The following is a 27099-nucleotide window of genomic DNA, read 5'->3' as shown; positions in this document are numbered from 1 at the left end:
TAATCTGAGGAGTTTGAGGATAATCTGAGGAGTTGTCTGAGGAGTAGTTTCAGGAGTTGTCTGAGGATAATTTGAGGAGTTTGAGGAGTAGTCTGAGGAGTTTGAGGATAATCTGAGGAGGTTGAGGAGTAGTCTGAGGATAATCTGAGGAGGAGTCTGAGGATAATCTGAGGAGGAGTTTGAGGATAATCTGAGGAGGAGTCTGAGGATAATCTGAGGAGGAGTTTGAGGATAATCTGAGGAGGAGTCTGAGGATAATCTGAGGAGGAGTTTGAGGATAATCTGAGGAGGAGTCTGAGGATAATCTGAGGAGGAGTTTGAGGATAATCTGAGGAGGAGTCTGAGGATAATCTGAGGAGGAGTTTGAGGATAATCTGAGGAGGAGTCTGAGGATAATCTGAGGAGGAGTTTGAGGATAATCTGAGGAGGAGTCTGAGGATTAGACCGAGGAGTAGTCTGAGGAGTTTGAGGATAATCTGAGGAGTTTGAGGATAATCTGAGGAGGAGTCTGAGGATTAGACTGAGGAGTAGTCTGAGGATAATCTGAGGAGGAGTCTGAGGATTAGACTGAGGAGTAGTTTGAGGATAATCTGAGGAGGAGTCTGCGGATAATCTGAGGAGTAGTTTCAGGAGTAGTCTGAGGACTAGTCTCAGGACTAGTCTGATGAGGAGGACTCTAAGGAGTAGTCTGAAGAGTAGTCTCAGGAGGAAGATCTGAGGAGGAGTCTTATGAGGAAGATCTGAGGAGTAGTCTGATGAGGAGGGGTCTAAGGAGTAGCCTGAGGATGATGAGTAATCTGATAAGGAGTAGTCTGAGGATGATCTGAGGATAACCTGATGACTAGTCTAGGAGTGGTCTAATAAAAATGTAAAATATTTTCAAAGAAAAAATTCTATGAATTTTATATTTGAATTCTTAGCATTATACTGAATAAAATAAACATAAATATCAAAATTTGAAATTGAAAACGCCAAAAAATTGATAATCCACATTCAATATTTTGTAAGTGGCGTACTTTTTGAATACTCGCCATACGCCTTGGAGTTCTCAATTTTGAATTCGCCTTTATATGGGCGACCTCAGAAAAATACGCCATTAAGAAAATATTGTATGAGATTTTAAATTTGAACACGCTCTACCTTAAGGAATTAAATTTATTAAGATATATTTATATATAATAAACGATTACTTAAAAAAAGTATTTCATCGCTTATGTAAGTTTCAAAAAAATCACGAAAATAAAAAAAATCAAGATTAAAATTTTATTTTTAATTTTTGAATTTCTCAAATGGCGAAATTTTTGGGCGAACAAAAAAATGTACGCCCGGTCAAATGGCGTGTTTAACGCATCCCTACTCTCTCCCCAAAATTCAAAAAAAATCGTTTTTCTTTTTTTCACCATGGAAAATATGCTTTTTGATTTTGAAAATTTCGAAATGCATTTTTTAGGATTTTTTTGGTAACTTTAATACGGTGAATATGATTTATTTTAGGCATTCTTTTAGGTGGTTTGTTCAATTTTAAGTTTTGAACAATTTTACAAAATTATGGAAATAAAGAATTTATGAACTCTCCTTTTCTCTTTGAAAACAGACAAGATATGAAGAAATAAAGCATATTTGTTTATAGTAGTGTTGAATCAACAACAAATGTTTCATTCTGTAATTTTGAGAATTTAGAAGCAAGAAACCAAATCAACTATTTTGATGACAGTGCTGAAATAATTGAAAGATGTAATTATATAATCAACTTCCAAACAAATTTTGATACTGGATTAATTGAAGTTGACACATATTGACTAGATATTTTAAATGTCGAGTCAACAAAAATCTGACACATGACTTCACTGATATCATTTCTAGTTAAAAAACATAGAATACATCATTGATTTTCATATGAATATTTTTATCATTTGTTATACTTCTAAATATTCAAATCATAATGGATATAATTAAGATTTTATTGTTTCATTATATTTAAGATTTCGACAAAAAATCGATTCTGGCTTTTTTGTTGTAGAATAAAGCATCTGTCTATATTGTATTACAATAATATGGTAAGGAAAATTCCAACAATTTATATTTTCACTCTAAAAAAGATATTTTCTAGAAAAAAATACATTAAAATCAATTTATTCCATAGCTCTAAGTTATTTATGGTCAATTTCCATAGACTTATGGCAATCTCTTTTTAGGGGAATAAACATTCAGGGTTGAGACAGAAATATTTAAAAATGACTTAATATTATATTAAATTTTATTATTTCGAAACATTCTCGTTTTTACGTTGAATGTCAGTATCCCCAAAAAGAATACTGTTAGTAAATTGTAAATTATTAGAAATAAACCCATAATTCAAGGTGTCGTATTCAGAAGTGAAGAAACAAAAAACTGACAATGACATCACAGGAGGTACATGACGCCACAAATTCTGAGATTTATTCGCGTCCAATATGAAGGATTCGGTGATCTAATTAAATTAGATGGCAAATCATTTACATTTGCCACTTTGATTTGCGGTAAAACATATCAAGAAGCAAGTAACTTATTAAGAGAGGCTGGTATAGATGTACCATCGTCACAATACTTTTACAGGATTCAAAAGGTGATTCTCGAGAAAGCGAAGGAATTAGCTGAAAAAAGTGTAAAAAATCATGCATTGCAACTTGAGCCTGGAACTGTTATCACCATCGATGCTCATTTCTCGCATGTTAGAAATGCAGACGAGTGTGAGTTTGTAGCAATGGGTCCTAAAGGTGACATTGTGGCAAAATTCGTAATCGTTAGATCTCGTAAAGGTAAAGCTGGAAATTATACTGGTGCCTCATGCCAAATGGAATCTGTTGCCGCTGATCAGGCTCTTCAAATTTTGGAAGATACGGTGGGAAAAGGTATTGTTGACGGTTTTTGCCATGATAGGGATAATAAATCCCGTAATATTGTTGCATGCTAAGTTCGGTCAACGATAGGAATTGAGGGGAAATTAATCGTCGAGGAAGTACGATTATGTAAAGTAAAAAATGTTGTGGGATTTTTAATATTGTATATAATTTTATAATAAAATTTTTGTGAGACATTTTAAGAAGCACATATAATTTTTTGAATTTAAAAATTAAAGTAGTGTTGAATGAATTTATTGATTAATTTAATACGGATATTTCTCAAAATTAATCAAAAATAGGTTTTCAGAGAACTTTTGAGATATCTTTTCAAAATGTCTTTTTGAAAATATATAAGTATATATATTCAATTGAAAAAAGGTATTTATCAAAATTCTAAATTCTTAATAAAAAATAACTTTTCAGAGGATTGTGATTTTGAAAGCATGAGTAATAAGTAAAATATCTACGATTTTAATGAGGGAATTGTTCCTTATGAGGTATACATTATAACTATATACCTCATAAGGAACAATTCCCTCTTGATAGCTGGGAAACTTTCTCTGAATAACTTATCATTTGGAGAAAGTTTCCCAGCTATCTATTAGAAACTAAAGGCTGTGAGGCACTAATATATAATCAGTGCCTCATAGCCTTTAGTTTCTTATTAAAAACGAGAAAACTTGTTCGAAATGATAAACAATTTCGAACAAGTTTTCTCATTTTAAGGAGGGAATTGTTCCTTATGAGGTATACAGTATGAATATATACCTCATAAGGAACAATTCCCTCTTGATAGCTGGGAAACTTTCTCTGAATAACTTATCATTTGGACAGAAAAAGTGACACTTTACATGGCAAAAAATAGAGCCTTACTTTTGAGATACTTGAGATTGAAACTGAATCTTATGAGGCGGTGATCTTGAATCACTACCTCATAAGGTTCAGTTTCATATAAAATTTGTTGCAATTTGTTATTCTTTTGCAATTATTTCTTATAAGATTTTACATCTTTTAGCGGGGAATGTTTGTTATCATGTATATATTATAAATATCTACACGATAACGAACATTCCTCGTTAAATTGCTGAGAAACTTTGAGGAAATGTCGAACAATTTCCTCAAAGTTTCTCAGATTTATATAGATAACTAGAGTCCCTAGGCACTGATTCTGGTTCAGTACCTAGGAGGCTCTAGTTCTCTAACGAACTGATAAAATGTTTTTAAATTTTTGGATATTGCTACCTGTGAAGCACTGACTTCAAGTCAGTACCTCACAGGTAGCAATTACATTGAAAGATGGGAGAAACTTTGTCCGAATGTTAAACTATTCGGACAAAGTTTCTCCCATTTGTAGTGGAGATGGAAGGCTTTGAGGTATATTGTATTAATATATACCCAAAGCCTTCCATCTCCACTTGAAAGTGTCCAAACTTTGGGTTAATAGTTTGCAATTAACCCAAAGTTTGGACACTTTCTAGAAGGAATTGGATGGTAAGAGATATACATTCATATGGTATATCTCTTACCCTCCAATTCCTTCTTAAAATGGGAGAAACTTTGTCCGAATGTTAAACTATTCGGACAAAGTTTCTCCCATTTTTTGAAGGAATTGGAGGCTATGAGATACTGATGCAATGTCAGTAACTCATGGCTTCCAATTCCTTCCTAAAACTCATAAAAGTGGACATTACATGCATATAAAATTTGACATGTAAAGTCCACTTTTTGTGAGCGGGGATTTGACTCCGTCAAATCCCCTTTTTCGTTTACGAGAAAGCCAAATTCTCTCAAAAAGTTAAGTAGGACCAATTTTTTATAAAAAAAATCCAATTTCATTATGAATGTTAATTAATTTATATAATTATTGAATTAAAAATTTTCTTTGAGATTATGAAAAGTTCTTTGAAAAGTTATTTTTTCTCATTTTTAAATATTGTATTAGCCTATTTATTTATAATCCAAATTAAATAACTTTAAATTCAATATTTAAAGAATAATTTTGAAGGAATTGAGTTACTTCCCCCGACGATAAAATTGAGAGGTTTACATTTTGACCGAACTTAGCATGCAACAATATTGTTCATAAGCATTTTCCTGATGCTGTTGAATATCAAGATGGCTTCCATTGCAAAAAGAAATTCGAATTGTGCTGGAAACATCTTACTTCTAATGAGTATGCAAAAAGTGACATGCCTATCGTCGACTCAAAAAAATTTCATGGTATCAAAAACAGACTCAAAATATTCTTTAATACTTTATTGGATAAGCATATTTCCAAAGAACAGAAGCTATTTTATTGGCTCCACGCCGTAGATCATCTAATTGGAAATCATTCACCAGAATATTGTTTACATTCCACAAAAGATGAAGAAAAAGAACATTTTATATGGACAGCTGGACTTGAAAACGAAAATGCAAGAAATCATCTACTCGAATTTTTAAAAGATTCCGGATCAGTTTTTCAAATTGTTAATCCGAATTATGCAACTCATATAAATGAGTCATATAATGCTCGATCATGCCGTTTTAATCCAAAACATACAAATTATCTCAGTTCATATGAAGGCAGAACAGATATTGCTACAATTTACCACAATGAAGGATATCAAGGATTACTTGAACTACGTAATTTATCAGGAATTAAGCCAATTCATCCTATCCTTCGGGATTCTCTTATTGAAGAGCACAAAGAAAAAAAGTTGCGCTCGGAACGAGAAAAGACAGAAGAATATCGATCTGCGCGCTCAGAAAGACGAAAGTCAAGAAAATTGATTGTAAAAGGAAAAGGAGATTACGGAAATGGACAAGATGTGGAAATAATTTCAAATGAATCACAAAATTCTTCAGAAATTCCAAAGTATGTAATTGCTGGAATGCCTCAAGAAAAGAGGGAACCGTTTCCATTACCTCAAATTCATGGTTTTCAAGAATAATTTAATAATTTAAGGGTTGACCGACGCCCATTCAATTTTTGAGAGGGCATTCAAAATTTATTGATATTAAGTATCAAATATCTCGTTATCTATAATTTTTTAAAACATGGTTGTTTCAGATAATGTTTTACCTTAATGAGATGTATGCAACGAGAATGAATTTTCGGTCACAATATTGTTCTATAAAAATTTCAAAATTTTTCGATTTTTCTTTCGATTGGAAAAATTTTTTATGGATAAATTTTTTACAGAAATACTATGGAATTTTTAGATAAAAACAGTGACATATCATGCATTATTGTACCCTTGATATAATGCAACATATAAATCAGAAAAATAATGAGGTCGAAAAAACTCAAAAACGTTGACCGACCTCTTTTTATCAAAACACCGCTACACATCATAGATCATTTTGCAACAGCGCTCCTCCGCGGATTCGACATATTTAATAAATTAGCAAAAAAAGTATAAATCGTACTATTCGAATAGCACAATAGAAAGAATGAATATTAACAATTGTGTTTTTGATGATTAAAGGTTTGAAAAAGATAGTTTGAAAATAAATTTTTTTGTTTTGATTTTTTTCTATAAAAATTTTCTTTATTTTTTAAAAACTCTCCCATTTTGGAATGTTGCTAGAATTACAAACGGCAAAAAGAATTAATTATTGCTGAATATATATTTATTCTATGGCATTCCAAACGGGAACCGCGGTTGGTTACCATGGATTTCCGTCACCGGTCACATTTTAAAGATTTTTAAAGCCTTATAAAAATATGCTTTGTAAATCATTTTTTGTAAATCGGCAAAAATTTGGTAATTTTCTTCAACTAATAAATCTGCGAATAGCATTTATAATACAAGAACAATCTTTTAAAATGCGTTTGATTCATTTTTGTATAATTTCATATAGGCACATATATTCTTCCGGGACTTTCCGTGATTTTACCGTAAAATCATTAGTTTACACCAATTTTTCCGTATTTTGAATAGTTTACTGCACTTTTTCCGTAAAATTGAGTTACGGGAATCCGCAAAATTTCCGGACCTCATTTTTCATAGAATATAATAATAATATTTGATAAAAAGATATATTATTTATATTTTTGATTTTTGAATTACGGAAAAAGTGAATTGTTAACTTGATTTTTTTATATGGTTAATTTTTCAAATGATATTATGAAGATCTAAAATATTAAAAGTAAAAAATTGAATTACGGAAAAAGTGATGTCAAAAGTGAAATAAATTTGCAGAACAATTTTCATTGAAATAAGACATTGAGTATCACACTTTAGTGAATCAACATCTATAAGAATGAAGTGTTTTGAAGCTGAAATAATATTGAATAGAAATTAATTTTTTCTGAAATTTTGAATGAAATTATGGGAAATAAAAAAATTACTAAATATTGTATTCATACAAATATATTATTTTAAAGGAAAAATAGATGCTGATAGAAACGATGAAAAATTTTGAAAACTTTACAATTAATTTATGTTCGTTAACCACAGAGCTTGCAATCCAAAGCTCACGTTAGACTACAAGAGTCATGAAGTCTCATACTAAGGGATATCCAACATATATTTTAATAATCTAATGTTTGTGACAAATATTCAACATAAAATTAAGTTTTCGTTTCGTTACAAGGCATTCATACTTTGGAGATATCATATTTAATGTACAGAAAAGTTAATATTAAACAATACATGCTAAAGAATTAATAAATAAGATAATAAAATAAATTTATACGTAATTACTTTCATTTAATATGCTTTATGCTGTATAATATTGATTAAGAGGCATTAAAAGGTTCCATAGTCTGCTTTTATAGGCAAGATTTTTGATAAAAATTTAAAATTTTGAAAAATGATGAGAAAAGGAAAAAAAAGGTAAATGAGAGCAAGAGGAGGGAAAAAAAGAAAAAGAAAAGAAAGGGAAGGGAAAAATAAAAGAAAGAAGGACATATAAAAATTTAGATGCGCATTCTTAATGCCGAGGCGGCTTGCCGCCGAGGCGCGATTTTTTTAGGCCTCTACGGTAACCCGGCAATGTTTTTTTAAATCTTGTACAGCCCTAATTTATTCCGTTCCAAATTGAAGTGTTTTGCAAAATGAGAATAATATCCCAAAGTTTTTTTGTATTAATCTTATAATCAAAATATTGATTCCTAACACCATATATCCATGTGTAACAGATTTTATAGAATAGTAATTCAAGCTGAATTATTCAGATATTGAAATCTGATCAATATCTAATAATACAGATGGTATATTCAAATAGTTGTTTAAAAATGAATAGCTTCTTTGTATAAAAATGAATATTTTGTCACAAACTTTATATCATTCCCATTATATTTATTTCAGTAAAATTTATTGGCACTATATACAATTTTGGAAAATTGAATTGTTGCATGCTAAGTTCAGTCAACGATAGGAATTGAGGGGAAATTAATCGTCGAGGAAGTACGATTATGTAAAGTAAAAAATGTTGTGGGATTTTTAATATTGTATATAATTTTATAATAAAATTTTTGTGAGACATTTTAAGAAGCACATATAATTTTTTGAATTTAAAAATTAAAGTAGTGTTGAATGAATTTATTGATTAATTTAATACGGATATTTCTCAAAATTAATCAAAAATAGGTTTTCAGAGAACTTTTGAGATATCTTTTCAAAATGTCTTTTTGAAAATATATAAGTATTATATCAAATTGAAAAAAGGTATTTATCAAAATTCTAAATTCTTAATAAAAAATAACTTTTCAGAGGATTGTGATTTTGAAAGCATGAGTAATAAGTAAAAAATATCTACGATTTTAATGAGGGAATTGTTCCTTATGAGGTATACATTATAACTATATACCTCATAAGGAACAATTCCCTCTTGATAGCTGGGAAACTTTCTCTGAATAACTTATCATTTGGAGAAAGTTTCCCAGCTATCTATTAGAAACTAAAGGCTGTGAGGCACTAATATATAATCAGTGCCTCATAGCCTTTAGTTTCTTATTAAAAACGAGAAAACTTGTTCGAAATGATAAACAATTTCGAACAAGTTTTCTCGTTTTAAGGAGGGAATTGTTCCTTATGAGGTATACAGTATGAATATATACCTCATAAGGAACAATTCCCTCTTGATAGCTGGGAAACTTTCTCTGAATAACTTATCATTTGGACAGAAAAAGTGACACTTTACATGGCAAAAAATAGAGCCTTACTTTTGAGATACTTGAGATTGAAACTGAATCTTATGAGGCGGTGATCTTGAATCACTACCTCATAAGGTTCAGTTTCATATAAAATTTGTTGCAATTTGTTATTCTTTTGCAATTATTTCTTATAAGATTTTACATCTTTTAGCGGGGAATGTTTGTTATCATGTATATATTATAAATATCTACACGATAACGAACATTCCTCGCTAAATTGCTGAGAAACTTTGAGGAAATGTCGAACAATTTCCTCAAAGTTTCTCAGATTTATATAGATCACTAGAGTCCCCTAGGCACTGATTCTGGTTCAGTACCTAGGAGGCTCTAGTTCTCTAACGAACTGATAAAATGTTTTTAAATTTTTGGATATTGCTACCTGTGAAGCACTGACTTCAAGTCAGTACCTCACAGGTAGCAATTACATTGAAAGATGGGAGAAACTTTGTCCGAATGTTAAACTATTCGGACAAAGTTTCTCCATTTGTAGTGGAGATGGAAGGCTTTGAGGTATATTGTATTAATATATACCCCAAAGCCTTCCATCTCCACTTGAAAGTGTCCAAACTTTGGGTTAATACTTTGCAATTAACCCAAAGTTTGGACACTTTCTAGAAGGAATTGGAGGGTAAGAGATATACATTCATATGGTATATCTCTTACCCTCCAATTCCTTCTTAAAATGGGAGAAACTTTGTCCGAATGTTAAACTATTCGGACAAAGTTTCTCCCATTTTTTGAAGGAATTGGAGGCTATGAGATACTGATGCAATGTCAGTAACTCATGGCTTCCAATTCCTTCCTAAAACTCATAAAAGTGGACATTACATGCATATAAAATTTGACATGTAAAGTCCACTTTTTGTGAGCGGGGATTTGACTCCGTCAAATCCCCTTTTTCGTTTACGAGAAAGCCAAATTCTCTCAAAAAGTTAAGTAGGACCAATTTTTTATAAAAAAAATCCAATTTCATTATGAATGTTAATTAATTTATATAATTATTGAATAAAAAATTTTCTTTGAGATTATGAAAAGTTCTTTGAAAAGTTATTTTTTCTCATTTTTAAATATTGTATTAGCCTATTTATTTATAATCCAAATTAAATAACTTTAAATTCAATATTTAAAGAATAATTTTGAAGGAATTGAGTTACTTCCCCCGACGATAAAATTGAGAGGTTTACATTTTGACCGAACTTAGCATGCAACAGAATATCATTTTATTACATATGTACTAATTTAATAAATGATCAAATTGCCAAAATCTTGAAATCGATTTCTAAAGTTGCTCAAAAATCGGAATACGTACAATTAATAATATCTTCATATGATGTTATTTGATTTGGTATACGAATTTTTTTCGCCGACATACCTTCCTGAAAAGATACGAACGATTTCGTTAATTTTTAAAAATTTGACATTGTTTATCTTAGCAAATGAATGTTAATTCTATTTTTGTAGAAATTATCATCAAAAAACAGTTTTGTAAAATTCGATTTCAATTGGAAAAAAGTAAAAAAAGAAATATGCATCAGAAATGAACCAAGTTTAGTTGGTGTCTAAATATTTGCTAGCATTGATTTTAACAACTGAGTTATAATATCGAAGCTGATGCGCGCGAATTTCAGATATTTAATGATTCACCATCCAGTTTCCATTCTTTGTATAAAATAGGAGATTAAAATTTTCATTAATACTCCTAGTAATTTAAAAATAATAAAAATTCTTTTGATTTTTCAACATAATGGAAAAAAATATTAAAAATAATCGAACAAATTAGTAAACAAGACATTTATTTCACAATATTTCTCAATATTTATAACGCTTACTGCGAGAATTCTAGTCAATGTATTTCATTCTTGGGAATAAAATAAATAAATTTGGTATTTTAATAGTTTGAAGCAACTACATTTAAAGAGGTTGCACAGGTGTTTTGCAGACAAGAAATAATAATCGCATGGGATTTGTAAATTTTAATTATATGAAATTGATTTAGACAATCGCGGTTAACAATAGAACAGTCTGCAAACAAATAGTATGGAAATCATTAACAATATGCAAACTCTAGAATGGATTGATGTTTATTGTAAATTTTATTCAATTACGGTAAATTTTGGAATTTTACGTGCTAAAATATATTGCAATCTAGGATGTGTAGTATTTGATACTAAAATAACGAATATTTTTGCTTGTTTTCTCGCATAATTTTAATATGATTGTAAAAAATTATGAGTTACGATCCTGAAAATCAATAATTTAACACCTCTCGACGAACCCTTTTAAATGGACACAAGTCAATTTTTTTGAGTTTTCGAGGGTATTTTACCAAAGCTGAAAATGAAAAAATCGGGAGGATTACGTCCTCTCAATTTAGGTCGGTCAACCCTTAAACAATTTTATTTTTTACAACTTTTAACTTTACTATAACATTACATAATGTATACACAATATATTTGTTATATTATTTTAAATTTTACAAATCCAAGAGATTCTGATTGCAAAAAAAATTATGATTTAATGCGATAATTCTATGATGTTTGTAATATACTATTCATGTATATTCAGTATGACTATTATTAATGCATCTTAATGGGGATAAAGAAATAATAGATAATTGATTTTCACATATGATATATTTATTGTTGCCAATATAAATATTTTTGTAAGTATTTTATATTGTTACTCTTATGATGCTTATTATAAAACTCAAGATAAAAAGATTTCAACAAATTTCATTATATCTCATTTTTATTAATGTGATTATTATTATTAGTAGTAGTGTTTTATATTAGAACTCTTAAATACGATATTTGGATTTCAAGTGAAGTCACTTTGTTGAGGCGGCCTTTAATTCAGTTTTCAAAAAAAAATATAAAGGATAATAAAGGATCATTATTTTATTCATATGATGGAGGACAGATTCATATATATCGATGTAATGTTGATGAATATTCAGCTTCGAGTATAAATGGTGGATTTGTTTATAATTCAAGTATTTCAACGGATCCATTTTCTAATGACTTAAAGTTCATTGGATTAAGTCCATGTGAAGGAGATATTATAATATTGTATGTCCGAATCAAAGAAAATAAAATTTGCTCAATAATTTCATGCAGATATTTTGTATCTTTTTTGTTAACAAGTAAAAAGTAATAAATTTATTCTATTTGCATCGACATTGATTTTTTTCATTCACAAACCCTTTTATAATACAATTTTATGAAAAATATTTTTAAAAGTTTTATTCAACCGTTGACGTCACAAAATAGGAATTACATCAACTTGAAAATTTCAACTCAACAATTTTAAGGTCGATGTAGATCACAAATTAAAATTAACGGCGCAGATACAATTTTCTGACGTCTTCTCACAGGTTGAAATTATAAGCATCTATTCACTCTATGTATTTTATCAGGCAAGTCTTCATTGATGCATAATATATCAATAGAGGATGTCAGTAAGTGGTAATTCTAAACTAAACTATATATATATGTATAAAAAGGGTTTTCACAGGGTCCAAAAAATGCGCAAAAACGATTATTTAAAAATGAATTTCCACATTTTTTGCGTATTTGAAAATTTTCGGAAAACGTGCCATTTTTTGAATGAAAAATCGATCTCAAAATCGATTTTTATTCAAAAAATGTTCACCTTTTCCTAGAATGCTGATTTTACTAAAAATTAACGCATTTGAATTTCATTCAAATGCGTCACTTTTTCCTTCAATCGCAAACTTTTGGAGTTGACCATTATTAAAAATCAAATCCATTGATAAAGAATAGCAACAGTTGCATATGGGAAAAAAAAATATAAAGATAAGATTTTATTTATATACCCAGATTTTTCTAACTTTTACCACCCCCTCAGGTATTTGTGAGAAAAACGATTATTATATTTTTTTATGGAAGAATAGCTCGCTTACCTAGAAAGGACTTCACATCTCTGACTAAAAAGAGTCTCGGATCATAAATAGGTTTGTGATCCAGTAAGCAAATCCAACAAAAAGTCTATTTTTTTGCCTTTTTTGGCGCTCATTTTATCGCATATACACATGAATATGTGGAAATCATTGGATCTTTTTAGGTAATCCATATATCCATGTAGTCTGGATCATCTTTCCTCGTAGGACCTCTTTACGGGTGCGAATACCCATAAAGTTCTCAAAAGATTCATTTATCATCTCCATGTTGAAAGAACTTGCGCCAAAAATGATATCTACGCAACAAACTACAGGCATATATGAACTAAATTCATAAAGCTCAGCTCTTAATTTACCAAAAACGTCGAAATCTTACTCATTGCAATTGCATTTTCTCAAAAGCTCAGAAGAAATACAAGATTTTGATTAAGCCGATGTTATAGATATCACAAATACTACATACTTACGCAATATCAAAATTGCAGGTAAAAGTTTCTTATCATTATGCTCATATTTGTTTTATAAACTAAAAATCTACTTATATTATTCACTAAATTTTTATATATTATTCATATACTTTAATAATTACAATGCTATTTCACTTTCAAAATGAATTTCGTAAATCAATATTATTTTTTTGAAAATTTATCCATTTTAGATGAAAACAACATGAAAATAAAATTTACGTAAAACAATATGCAAAAATAGTTTTTAAAAGTGGTTATTGATAATAAGAAAGTTTATAGTTTGCTTTGAAGTTTATTTTTAGAAAAAAAATTAGGATCCTATAATTAAATCAAAATAAAGAGTTATTTTAGAATCTATATTATCCATAAAACAATTATTTACATTTGTATTGGCTTTTTAATATTTTGAATAAAATTCAATTCCGCATTCCTAAAGATTTTTAAAAAATAGATAAATACAAAGATAGTATATATGCAGAAGATTTAGAATGTGAAGCAAATCAAATAAAGGACAATCAAATTTTCAAGGAGCAAAAAAGGAAAAAAATAGCCTATAGGCAATCGAACCTGAGCAAATATATCCAATTTGACAATAAGTTCCACTACACTAGGCAACAATCCCGGAAAGTTGCTTAGGAGGTGACATTTAATAGCTTATCCCAACGATAGGCGGTTTCCCCAACCTTAGAGGGGTGGTAAAAGTTAGAAAAATATGGGTATATAGGAAATTATCAATATAACACAATGTATATAAGATAGAATTAATGAGTTTGAACTTTAGCTTCATCTGCCTGGATTAACTTAAGTAGCATATCTTCAAGTTGTTCCACAGACAAAGAATAAGTCTTCAGACCAATTTGATCTTTTTTATCATTCAAAGCGTGGAGTAACTTTGGAATTTCATCACAAACAGGGAAAGTCAAAATATCATCTCTTTCTTCACTAACAACTGCTTCTGGAATTATTGACTTAACAAATTCCGCGATTTCCTTGCAATCAACGCCATCATTTGGTACAACTCCCAAAACATAACCGCATTTGTGTTCATGTCTTAATTCAGTTGATGTTCCACAGAACTTCAATTGACCACTTGATGCAATAAACAATCTTGAAGAAACAGCTTCTGCTTCTTCCAAAGCATGTGATGTAATAATCGAAGTAGTATCCTTAAGAGAAGAAATCATCTTCCAAATCAATTGTCTTGCCTGTACATCGACACCTGCTGTTGGTTCATCCATAATAACTAAAGGAGGATTTCCTAATAATGACATAGCGATGCAAAGTTTTCTCTTTTGTCCACCAGATAAATCTCCTGCTCTGTTATCCATCATATGTGTTAATTGGAGCTGAGAACCAAAGAATTCGACAGCTTGGTCGATCTGATCTCTTGGAACTCCTCTAAATGCTCCAAACAAATACAAATGCTCGCGAACACTCAATAAATTAATAATAACATTTCCTTGGAAACAAACTCCCAAATAATGCTGCATTTCTTTAAATCTGTCGGTCTCATTTCCTCCAAGAATATTAATCTTTCCTTCATCAGGTTCAATCGCTCCTGCCAAAATATTAATAAGTGTTGATTTGCCAGCACCATTTGGACCAATCATTACAATGACTTCTCCACGATTGATGTAAAAGTCAACATTATCAAGTGCAGTGACTTCTTTTCCTTGTGCTTTGAACACTTTCTTCAGTCCTTTTACCCTGACAAATTCACTTACTTCTGCATTGACTTTTGATGTTTGTATCTCTCCGCTATTCATCATTCTCTTCCAAGCAGATATCTTGAAGAGCTCAGACCATTTCAAAGGAGGAGTGCAGAATGGTCTTGACATACAAAGATTGAACAAAAAGAATAAGAAAAGATATAAAACGCAATCAATTAAAAGCCACATCAATCCCATCCATGCCGCGTATTTAGAATCTTTGCCCATGTGTGTCCACGTCATTGCTTGCTTGTGTGTATACTCAAGATTGTAGGCGCTCATGAGAACCATTTGATATGCGGATAAAGGAACAATGGAGAAGACATGTTTAAGTGCTCCGGCATCTGTGTTATCTGAAAGAGTGAAAAACATGTGGAGATATGAGAAGAATAATGTGAAAACAATCCAAATGACAGTTAAAGCACGTCCAGCACTTGCTTTCTTAATGAATGTTAAGATCCAAAGCTGGAAAAAGATATGTGAAATGATAAATAACAAAGATAAAACTAATAAGAGGGTGAAATCGGTATGTGTCATCATAAAACCATATGAAAGCATCGCACAAAAGCCAATGTAAGGTATAAATGAAAGAATGAACTGAGTTAAGAAGTTTGACAGCCAATAAGCTAATTCACTGCATCCCATCAAGAAAGTAAGTGACATAACTTTGGAATCCTTCTCTTCTAGAATGGTTTGGACATCTGGCATTGTTGCAAGTACAATCGGAAGAATTGCAAAGAATGCAACAGCAATAGAAACATCGAACTCTGATTCTTGTGAAGGTTTGGCATAGCCTTGGGTAGTAAGATTCATAGTAAGCATATTAATTGAATTCGTTCGAAGTGAAAAGTCTGAATTTGTAGGTGTTGAAAGATATTTCTGGATACAGGATGATTCAAGTAAAAGTGTAATGGCTGCATCAGCATCTGGTCCAAAGCTTTGACGATAGACCTCGAACTTTGGCTTTAAAAGCCATGTATCGTTCTCTTTTTTGTCATAATTCAGCCATCTTATGCCAAGACCGTTAGCTTTTGATGCATAAATCAATTTCTCCATTTCTGATGTAGAATTGACATACTGGAACTTGGAAGTTACGTTCAGCCTCGGTAGGGCAGTTTCAAGTCCTGTTGAATTGATTAAATCACGAACTTCTTGGACATCAGGTATAGCAACAAGAGTTGGCTGTCCCATAACTGCATTCAAAAATTTGGCAATTTCTATTTGAGGATTCGAATATGTGATGTTTGGTGTTTCTACGCCCTTGACTGTTGTCCTGGCTAGCTTCCAAACTGGGTAAAGAGCAATATAAATAACTAAGGCAATAATAAATTCAATGATAGACGCTTTATGTCTGAGTTTTATAAGCCATTGCTTTTTGAAGAGCTCATGGACGGTGCGGGAAAAAGTCGGGTTACGCTCATTCCAAGCGCCACCTGGTGGGACGACATAAACACTGCTAGCTCGTTCTTGAGTCATCAAAAAAAAGTTATTTGTTTCAAAAATTACTAATCGGCGATTTTGAGAGGGGGTTCGTTTCTCAAATCAATTGATTTTGTTAATTCAATATTTAAGATCATAATAAAGTTATTTCGTTTAAACATTATGATGTAAAAACTTCTCATTTTTACAAAAAGCAATTCAATTTATTTTGGATCATCGCCATCATATATGAAATCTATATAGTTAATTTGCACTATTCGAAATTAATACTTTATTTTTTCAAAAGATTGTGGTTATGCTAGTGTCACTTTTTAACCATTCAAAGTCAGTATCAAATTCAATCACTCCTCCCCAGATTATGGATAAAGATTTGGACATAGTGTTCAAATTGAAATATCAAGTTTAATTGTCATTTGCAATAAAAATTCTTCAATTGTTTTCTTAAAAACTCTTAAGAGACAGTAACAGTTATGTAAATCTATGTAACAATTGAAACAAAGTTAATAACGCTCTTAAATCAACCGATAACAGTATCAGATTATAGCATTCATTTTTTTATTATTGATCTTTTTGATTTAACTTATTTCCATCTTATTACAAAACAGATATACATTCTATAAAACATTATTTGTGGCTTTTTTTAAAGAATATATTTTCATTATCTTTATTAAACATAATATTTATAAACAAATAATGACACCGTTAATCTCTTTCGGAATTTTCAGAATCAGTGGTAACTTTTTCTAACTGTCTTCTTCTTCTCTCTTGCATTCTTTGAAGTGCTGAAACAGATTCTGATTTAGGAACAGGAGAAGGTCGTTCTTCAACAATATTCTCTGGCTCAGCTGGTTTTGCTCGATTTGTTTGACTTCTCTTAAGTGTTTTCGGTGGGGAATTATTTTTGGAGTTAGGTGAAGATTGCTGTTTCTTTTTACTTAGCTCATCTTCAATCATGGCAATTTCTCTCCTCTTTCTAACAATAATTACGATTGTCATGATTAATAATGCAATGCCTAAAACTGCAAAGAAAGTAACAGCAACGATTGCAATATATTTATCTAGGCTTTCTGATTTTGGAGCCGAAGCCGCAGTTGATCCTTCTTTTTGTTTATATTCTGGCAATGAAGAGTTAACTAAACTTCCTGGAGCGAAATCAGCCTCAATTCGAATTGGAAGCTCTGATCTCTCTGTAGCACTTGGATTAAAGAACCCAAAATATAGCCAGTGACCACGAAACTCTTGTTTCCTTGTCTGTTGAGCAGAAAGTGAAAATTGGAATTTAGCAGTTCTTGCCTCTTCAAGTTTAACATTATTCGAATCTGATATTGCAATTAATGGATTAACACCTATACCAAACATAATGAAACTGACGTTTGTCTTATCTGTAATTGCTAATCTCATCCAGTTTACATATCTAGAAGAGGCATTGTAAACATAATCTTTATTTGGTGGAGCTTCAGCGATATAAGTTTGGCAAGCTAGGCCACGTTTATCATACGGGCAACTACAGAATCCTGAATTGCATGTTCCAGAGTTGCAGTTTGAAGGGCAATTCTCTTCATCAGAGAATGTTAATGAAACAGGATTGGTATAATAGTCATCTTGCTTAAATCCGCCTGTGATTACTATCGCAAATTTTGCTACCGAAACAGATTGCATATAATTTTGCGAATAGACATGGATTTTGTAAGTATCAGGCGGAGCATTTGGAATAAAAACTCTATGATTGGTTGTAAATTCTTCTTCACGATCTTCTTCTAAACCATTTGCAAAATATGATTTACCTTTCGAATCCTCAACAATCAGATTCAAGCCGATATTCAATGGAATGTTTGAATTCTGAAGAGGAGGCTCGACATATGAAATCGTAATGGAAAGATCCTGTTTTGTATCTGTTTTGATTTTGGATGATATATGCTTTTTCTTTCCAATCGGAATGTTATCTGTAACCCTGATTCCTTTGTTTGATCCGAAACCTAAAGATTTTTCAGCATTCACAAGACCAAATCCAGATTTGTTGTCTACAATAGCGCCTGTTGTACTTGTGCATCCATTAATTATCATAGCTTTTACCAAATATCCAGAAGGATTCTTAGAATGTTGAATTTTTGGTGATAATGTCGGATAAAAGCCATCATAGAAGTAATCCTTGATAAGAGCTGCAAGACCAGCAACCATTGGAGCTGCCATTGATGTTCCTTCTTGCTTGACAAGGTTTTCTTCGTTGATTAATGGATGATAATCATGCTTACCAAGAGATTTAGCCGAAACAATGCTAGTTCCTGGAGCTATTACTTCTGGTTTAAGTATGCCTTCCTCAGTTGGTCCCCAAGAAGAAAAATCTGCAACTTGTAGTTCACGTGTTTTGGATGGTTCCATAATCACAGATAGTGTCGTCCATTTAGCTATCATATCAATTTGACTCTTTGTTTCTGTAATCAAAAATGGATATGGAGATTCATAATTTGGTTTTGCGAAGGAAACCATCATTCTAAACGTATGGCCTTGAATTAGTGGACACTCATTTTGTGTACATACATATGCTGTATCTCTGGAGGCTGAATCAGAAGAAACAGTTAAATCTGTTAAAACATACTGAGGACCAGAATATTTGCTCATGAATTTCTGTGGATCGAGCACTTTTATCTTGGTTTCTCCATTCGTAACATATATATCAGCAGTATCAGTGAAAGAACTCACTGTTGAATCAGCTAAAGCTCCCACTGTTATAAAGTTTTTAGAATTTCCTGGTGGGAAAACAGACATGGCTGATTTTCTATTTCCAGCTGATGCAATATAAACTGTATCTTGATTGTTGAACGCAATTTCATCAAATGAATTTCGTAAAAGGTTATTATTATCGAACCCCCAGCTTGAAGTTTGTATTTTTGATGTAGTATCTTTCATATTTTCCTGGAAAGTGTTGGGGTTTGGAGTGACAGTTATCTCATTTTTATCATTTCCAATATCGATCACATGTAATTTAGCTCCTTCTGCTACCCCACTATATAGTGACTGCATTGAGTCTGATTCTAATGCTTTTCCTGCAACAATTCCTGCTATATGAGTACCATGACCATTAATTGCATCGTGATTATCAAATAAGCTAAAGTATTTAACAACCTTTCTATGCTGTGAGTTCATTGAAGATGATACTTTATGATATGGATCATAAAAGAATGTATGGTTGACATCCAACACAGTATCAATAATAGTAACTACTTGCTTTTTGCCAGTTATACCCATTTTTGTTATTGTTCTATCTGTTTGATACATATTGTTAATTCTCTGAACCTTATCGATACCGTTTTGCAATAGACCAACAGAAAATCTGTTTTGTAATTGTATATTTTGGATTGGTTCTATCTTCAATACTCTTGGATCGTTGTATGCTTCAAGTACAAGTTCGTCTGAAATGTTATTACACTGATAAACAAAAGTATTAAAAAATTCGCAGTGATTTATTTGGGCCCATTCATTTATTGTATGAATATAATATGATTTTTTATCCGAATACTTTAATTTATACTTGATAATCTCATCTTTGTAAACCATCTCGATATCTTTTTATTTTTTTATTCGGAAATATTCTTCTTCTGTAACATAAACGAGCATGGTTTGATCTGATACATAGGAATGATGAGTAACTTTGTCTGATAGTAATCTTTCTAGACTTATAAAACTAGAATTCTGCTTACTTAGAAGATTACTTATAAAGAACCAGCCGAACGAATAATTTGGTTGTAGACTTTGGACTATTGGTCTTTGTCTTCTTTCATCTATTCTTAGCATGGCCCTTTTCAAATAAAATTTCCGAGATAAAATATTTCTTTCAATTTTATTTTCTTTGAAAATTAAATTTTCAATGCGACTCTCAAGAATTTTTCTTAGAATTATTTGATCATGAGCCAAATTTTATACATTGAGATGTATTACATCAAACAAGAATTTTTTGTTTTGGAACTTTTCTATACCGATTTTATAGGTTTCGAAGGTTAAACTATGGTCCAAAATGACTTCGAAGATATAGTTCATGGATATAAAAAGCATTCGATCATGAAATAATCCAATACTGATCGTTAAAATTGCAAATGATTTGAAAAATTTGGTAAACCCAAGGAGCTAAATCGGAAAAAGCAAATGAGTACTAAATGGCATGGTAAGTTGTTTATTTTATCTATTATAATTCTATAAAAATACAAAAAAAAATTAATTAATATTTTTCGGACTTCTTGATGGAACAAACCCATATCTCTTTTTGGCGATTTTATTGAACTGTTGTAAAATCAATAACTGACTGACGCCAAACGAATCACTTAAATATCTTAATATCAATCTCTTGTCATTGGAGAGATCTTCGAGTGTCATGTCTTCGAATGGGATCTCACATTCTTCTCCAAGTCCTTCTTTTTCGTTTACAATTATTGGATAAATCTCTGTTTGAAGAGATTCGGCGTTTTCCAAGCGTTTCATGAGATCTGCGTGTAGAACTGGAACATCTGTACTAACAGTAGGAAATGCAGGTATAACTCTGTCATTTTGGAGAATATATTTTGAAATCTCCGAAAAACTTGGAAATCCTGTGTGCTTGAACGTAGGATGCATCCAGTTAGTTCCATCAAGTCTGTAGATAAGGCAAAGTGCATAAAAAGCAAGCGCCAAAGGAGCTGCATAAGCTGTTCTAATAAATGTCGTAATTTTGAACCATTTTTGCTCAACTGAGACGCGACCAAACGCGAAGTTCATTTCTGGTATCGTTACAATTCTTTTTGATTTAGAAAGAGCAGTACAAAACTCTATAAATGATTCTTCTGGTAATCTTAAAAAAGAAGCTATCCTCCATAGTGTCAAGTTAATATTTGGAAGAGGGAGTAATTTTTCTTTGACGTAATGTGATAATTCTACAGTAAAATATTGTAGATTAATAATTTTTGGATTTAAAACCTTTTGCTCTGCAGTAGACAATCTCTGGACAAACGAATTTGGTAAATAATCTAATGGATAACGATATGGTATCTTTCCTGTTGTAATCCAATGAATCATATCGAAATGAGTAACTGGTATGCCTTTACTAAGTATGCCACTAAGAACAATTAGTGGTATTTTTGGAAATGTCGTGTCTGAAACAGGATATCTAAGTAATCCTGGATAAGCATTTAATACGTTGTAAACTTCAGCTGAAATACTTATACCCAAAAGCTTTTCGACATAAACTACTTCAGTTGCTAGCATTAATTGCAAAGCTTCAGCAATGACAACTTTGTTAATTCTTTGTTCATCAACTTGAGAAGCTTGAGAAATACGAAAAGATCTTGTTGTACTATCTGCCTGTGTTCCAACCATATCAACATCTTCATAAGTTTCGTGAATGTCAGCAATAAAATTACAATGGTTACAAATGTATGTACCATCTTCACGTTTTGTAACTTTATATCGCTGACAGTTAGGACATTGAAATGCCTTCTCTGATTCACCTACAGATGTCCTGTATTCTTGGCTGTATGTGTTGGTCCTAGAATACCCAAAAGACATCTAAATTTTTTTTCGCCATATTTTGAGAATATTTTTGGATATCCGTTTTATGATTTAATGTTTTATACCAAAGAGATTCCCAAAATTTAACAAAAAAAAAGTCAATTATTAATTGGAAATCAGTAGTAGATGAGTGCGGGTTTAGTGACTTTTTTTGTTACATCTATATATAGACGATGCATTAAAATATATTTATTTATAAACCATTAAAAAATTAACATTAATTTTAAAATAATTTATTTTTTTATCTTTTATAAAAGAAGCTATATATAGATGATGTCAGATATTCCGCGATTAATTAAACATTGTTTAAATCCTGAATGGGTTAAACTTCAATTTAAAAATGAAGATTGTGAATTATTAAATGAATATGAAAGCCAAAATAAGCTAATGAGGTATAAATATAATGATAAAGAATATTTAATTTCATGGAATCAATGGAGTCATAATCAAAGACCTCATAAACGAGAAGAAGAAATTGAAAATAATGAAATGGAAATCATTGATGACATTAAAGAGGATGGAATTCCTAAATTTTGTAGAAAAACCTTTAGAACTAAGTTAGGAGCATATAAACGTAGAGTATTAAATCCTGAATATCTTAAACATTTATTTAAAAAGGAAGACTGTGAATTATTAAACGTTAATGATATGAAAATGCAAAATCAAAACTGAGATATAAATATATTGGAAGTGATGAAAGGTGTAAAGATAAAGATAAAGTTTATTCAGTTTCATATAATAACTGGCACACGTTGGGGATAAGAAAACATTTAGGAGATTATGGTAAATGTTCTGAATTCTTCAAATCTAGTATGTATGAGAGAGTAAAAGAAATCAGATATAATTATCATTCATGAATGAAAAATAAACTACCATAATGAAATAAAAAAAATAAAAAAAATAAACTTTAAAAATTCATGTCTTATATTTTTTGAATAATTTATTTTTTTAATTCGTAAGAAAATGAGTGTCAAGACTAACGACGTTAAAAAATTGGGATTCACAAACGAGGAAATAAAGGATATATTAGAGGAGACGAGTTATGAAGTTAATAAATATTATTTAAGAAATTGTCAAAAATTCGCGGAGTTATTAAATGATTTAGATTATGATGGAAAAATGAATAAAGATGATGTTATAAATTTCTTATATCCCACATCTGAAGAAGAAAAACCTAAAGAACCTGATGTTTTCCCTGAATATTATGAAGAACGGATTAAAGATGATGAATATGATGAAATTGAAAGACTGGAAAAAATAAGAGATGAAATAGATGAAAAAATTAAGGAATTAAGAGAAGTTGAAAAATATAATGAGAATGAAGTAGAGGGTTTAATGAATATCCCAGCTTCAGAATCAGAAGTTCAAAAATCTCATGAAGAAAGATATAAAAATTACTTTTTGGAATCTACTAAAAATTTATTAGATGGTGAAATAGATGAAACACTTTCAGAAGAAGGCACAAAATTTATTCATAAACATAAGTTACAATTTATTGACGATGGAGATTATCCATGTATATTACTTTCACCTCCTCTTGATTCTGAAAAATTCAAAAAAGCACTGAAAAATGTAACATATGCAACAAATACGATTAAGAAAGAAGACCATGATATTTACACAAATTATTATTTAAATAAATGTACAGGTGTTGATAAAGTTTTTGATTTGTTAGATAAAATATCAAAAGAAACAATTGGTACATATAAAATTTTATGCGATTGTGGTTTCATTATTGAAGATACTAATAATGTTTCATATGAAAGAACAGCACCGAAGGAAGACGAAGTTGAAAGGTCTATACCATTCGTTATTAAGAATATAAAAGATATGAAAACTTATAAACATTATATTTATTCATTTATTTCAGAAAAAATGGAAGCAACCCATAAAACATCATCTCATCATTTTATAGCTATTCATACATTCCTTTTCAAAGTTGTGAAATTAAATAAGACAGGAATTAGATTTAATGTATCAGGGTACGCATTCTTGAGTAAATTAAAATGTATTCGTCACGTCGCAGATGATAAAAATTTATGTGTTCTTAATTCATTTTATGGACTTTAGCCCTGGACTTTAAAAAAATAAACTTTATTTTTATTTATTTTTTAATTTTTTATTCTTACATAAATGAACAAAAACGGAACAGCTAAAATGAATGATAATCAAATAAGAGCCGAAGGTAGAAGGTTATTTAAACGCTTCTATAACATTCCTGATGGTGTTAATCCTAAAACTCGTAGAAGTTATTTAAATGAAGCCATAGATGCATATGAAGGATTTGACATTTCATCAGAAAGTGAGAGGTTAGCAAGAATGTTAAACGTTAATATTGATTTTTATTATTGTGACCTCAACCAGAAGACGTAGACATAAATAAGGTAGACTTTCCATTAGTGGAATCAATAATGATAGATCCAGAATTTGAAACAGTAAATATTTTATTAACACAGAGTCCATGTGGAAAACTTCACGCTGACAGAATACAGACGTTGAAGCACTCACAGGATATAAAGTTTGCCATTTTGCAAAGAAGAAGTTATTCTATCCGTGATGACCAGAAAGGAAAAACCAAAGAAGATTTTTAAAGCATTGTGAGAAATGTAAAGAAAATAATGGAAGATTAATTCAAGACGTTCAATTGCAAAACACACAACCATATGCACCACATATCACGAAACAGAAGATATATCAATGGCTATTAGCTCACAATTTGCAGGAATATTATAAACCAACAAGATATTATATTACTTTTGACTTCGAAACATTAGAGACTAAAGAAGAACTTCAACTTTCTGAATGTGCAACTTTGAACGCTTACTTAAAACCATTTATGGTATCATCAACTGTCAAATAAAGCCGCAAACGGACCGAAGCGCGAAGGTCGTAGACCACGATAAAACATTTACGAGGAATTTTTGCTTAACATCAAGTGATTCGTTCATCTCTGATTGGATTGAATTTTTATTTTCAACCTGTTCATTAGTTGCTAAATCAAATATTGAACAATATGAAGAATTAATGAAGCCGCAAACGGACCAAACGGCGGGGACTTTGTCCCATACATTAAATGAAAAACAGAAGGAAGCATTTAAAGAACTTCTAGATGAGGAATTCAATAAAGTGAATATCATAGGTTTTAATTCGGGAAAGTTTGATTTAAATTTAATTCTTCGTGATTTAAACACTGCAAAATGGAAAATAAAATCAATGCTGGGTTCTTCTTCTCAATTTAAGCAAATCATTGTAAAGAAAACAAACTGTCCATATGAATTAAGATTTATTGACATCAGAAATTATATAGCGGGTGGAACATTAGACCAATTCACTCAAGATTTCGGAAACAATAAATCACGTGTTAAATCCTTTTTCCCTTATCAATTCATCACATGGGAAATTACGAAGATGAATTATATAAAGTGGAACCATTCACTCAAGATTCATTTTATTCAGCATTAACTCAAGAAACAATATCCGATTCAGATTATCAAATATATCTCAATGATGCTAAAAATTTTGAGAATAGATTAGAATATTTTATTCATTATTGCAATAAAGACGTTGAAATTATGATTGACCCAATTGATAAAATTATTGAAGAAACATTTGTTTATAAAATTGACATGCTTCATAATCTTTCTTTATCATCGAATGCATCAATGATTCGTTACGCGTTAGCATATAAGAACTTCAATCCTAACGAAACATATCCAGAAGAAGAAAATGTGGAATCAAGTTTTGAATTAACAAAAAAGTATTGGAAATATAAAATTGATTCATATAAGAAACAAGATGAAAAAGCAGAAAGGGATACTAAAAACAATGTTTCAATGGATGACTATCAATACTATCACGATTTAATCCTTTCATCTAAATGCAAAATGTGTGGTAAAGCGTTTACATATGCTAATAAACCAACATTAGATAGAATCGATAATGAAAAACCACATACCAAAGAAAATTGTCAGTTAATGTGTTGTTATTGCAATGTCGTAAAATCAAATAAAGATGAAGATGTTCAACGTTTAAGAATCAATTTAAGAAATTATACATTAAAAAATAATTTACCAATGACTCTAGATTCAGTTGAAGCTTATCACATCCTCCGTAATGGAATTACTGGTGGTTTATCAAATGTTCAACATAGAGTAAATCTTAAAGGAATCACGCACATTAATAAACTTTCATATAATCCAGAAACTAAAACTGTATCAAATGAGGACACTTCCAACATTATGACTCATTTCGTTGGTGTTGACTTTAATTCATTATATCCTTCATCATTTTCATCTAATCCTCATGATTTCATTCAATATACTGACCATAAAATGTATATGCCGGGAAGATTGAATGGTGTTATCATTTGTGATACAGCAACAAAGAAAGCAAAAGCACTGGGAATAATTAAGAAGAAAAATACTTTATTCGTGGCTGAAGTAAAGGGTCACATTGATGAAAAATACATTAATGATTACATAAACTTTTTACCAATAAGAAACTTAGATATTATCACAGATGAAAAAACAATTGGCAGTTTTATGTATAATTACATGAAATCAAACAATCTACCAGTTGACCAGAAACAGAGAAATTAACTCAGTTAGCATCAACACACAACCAATATCAACCATTTTCTTCTTATTATCTTTGGTATCTAATAGACAGATTTCATTTTATCATTGATGACATTTCAATCAATTTTAACATTTACGAAAAACACTTGTTTTAATGAATTTGCGAACGAATTTATGAACGAAAGACAAAAGGCTGAATTAGAAGGAAATAAAGAAAAAAGTTTATTTTGCAAGATTTCACTTAATGGATCATATGGTTACGATGCAATGAATACACAAAATTACGCAAAGACTAAAATAATGAATGCACAGAAGGCACGCGTTGCATGTATGTCAAATAAGTTTAAAAACATAAGAGAAATAGGTGAAGATACGTATCAAGTGATGCTTAAAGATAGATTTTATAGATGTGATACATGTTTACA

General features: G+C 30.6%; 5 protein-coding genes and 1 pseudogene across 6 annotated transcripts, besides 6 other annotated features; 3 read left to right on the top strand and 3 right to left on the bottom strand.

Annotated features, from left to right (window-relative positions):
* The first annotated feature begins 2397 nt into the window (after positions 1-2397).
* On the top strand, positions 2398-2953 carry TVAGG3_0605050 (annotated as a pseudogene). Its single transcript has one exon. A coding segment is annotated over exon 1 (556 nt).
* Positions 2954-3576: 623 nt separating this feature from the next.
* Positions 3577-3690: a mobile genetic element.
* Positions 3691-3718: 28 nt separating this feature from the next.
* Positions 3719-4656: a mobile genetic element.
* A 415-nt stretch (positions 4657-5071) lies between these two features.
* TVAGG3_0605020 (uncharacterized protein) lies at positions 5072-5815 on the top strand (the record flags this gene model as incomplete). Its single annotated transcript, XM_001579286.1, has 1 exon — positions 5072-5815. The coding sequence occupies one exon, from the start codon at positions 5072-5074 to the stop codon at positions 5813-5815; it is 744 nt and encodes a 247-aa protein (XP_001579336.1).
* A 1885-nt stretch (positions 5816-7700) lies between these two features.
* Positions 7701-7892: a mobile genetic element.
* A 992-nt stretch (positions 7893-8884) lies between these two features.
* Positions 8885-8971: a mobile genetic element.
* Positions 8972-8999: 28 nt separating this feature from the next.
* Positions 9000-9938: a mobile genetic element.
* Positions 9939-13804: 3866 nt separating this feature from the next.
* TVAGG3_0604980 (ATP-binding cassette transporter subfamily A ABCA family) lies at positions 13805-16672 on the bottom strand (the record flags this gene model as incomplete). Its single annotated transcript, XM_001579287.1, has 1 exon — positions 14175-16598. The coding sequence occupies one exon, from the start codon at positions 16596-16598 to the stop codon at positions 14175-14177; it is 2424 nt and encodes an 807-aa protein (XP_001579337.1).
* Positions 16673-17264: 592 nt separating this feature from the next.
* Positions 17265-20117, bottom strand: TVAGG3_0604970 (peptidase S8 family; the record flags this gene model as incomplete). Its single annotated transcript, XM_001579288.1, has 1 exon — positions 17265-20117. The coding sequence occupies one exon, from the start codon at positions 20115-20117 to the stop codon at positions 17265-17267; it is 2853 nt and encodes a 950-aa protein (XP_001579338.1).
* A 598-nt stretch (positions 20118-20715) lies between these two features.
* TVAGG3_0604960 (TATA box-binding protein-associated factor RNA polymerase I subunit b family) lies at positions 20716-22094 on the bottom strand (the record flags this gene model as incomplete). Its single annotated transcript, XM_001579289.1, has 1 exon — positions 20772-22094. The coding sequence occupies one exon, from the start codon at positions 22092-22094 to the stop codon at positions 20772-20774; it is 1323 nt and encodes a 440-aa protein (XP_001579339.1).
* A 1005-nt stretch (positions 22095-23099) lies between these two features.
* Positions 23100-23409: a mobile genetic element.
* Positions 23410-25759: 2350 nt separating this feature from the next.
* On the top strand, positions 25760-26695 carry TVAGG3_0604940 (DNA/RNA polymerase superfamily; the record flags this gene model as incomplete). The annotated part of the gene is made up of 1 exon (XM_051239854.1): positions 25760-26695. One exon carries the CDS (start codon positions 25760-25762, stop codon positions 26693-26695), a length of 936 nt encoding a protein of 311 aa, XP_051097678.1.
* Positions 26696-27099: the final 404 nt, after the last annotated feature.

This window comes from Trichomonas vaginalis, chromosome II, assembly GCF_026262505.1.
Source record: "Trichomonas vaginalis G3 chromosome II, whole genome shotgun sequence".
In the NCBI taxonomy this organism is placed as follows: Eukaryota; Parabasalia; order Trichomonadida; family Trichomonadidae; genus Trichomonas; species Trichomonas vaginalis.
The sequence above is the reverse complement of the archived record's forward strand: the minus strand, read 5'-3'. Positions and strand labels throughout refer to the sequence as shown.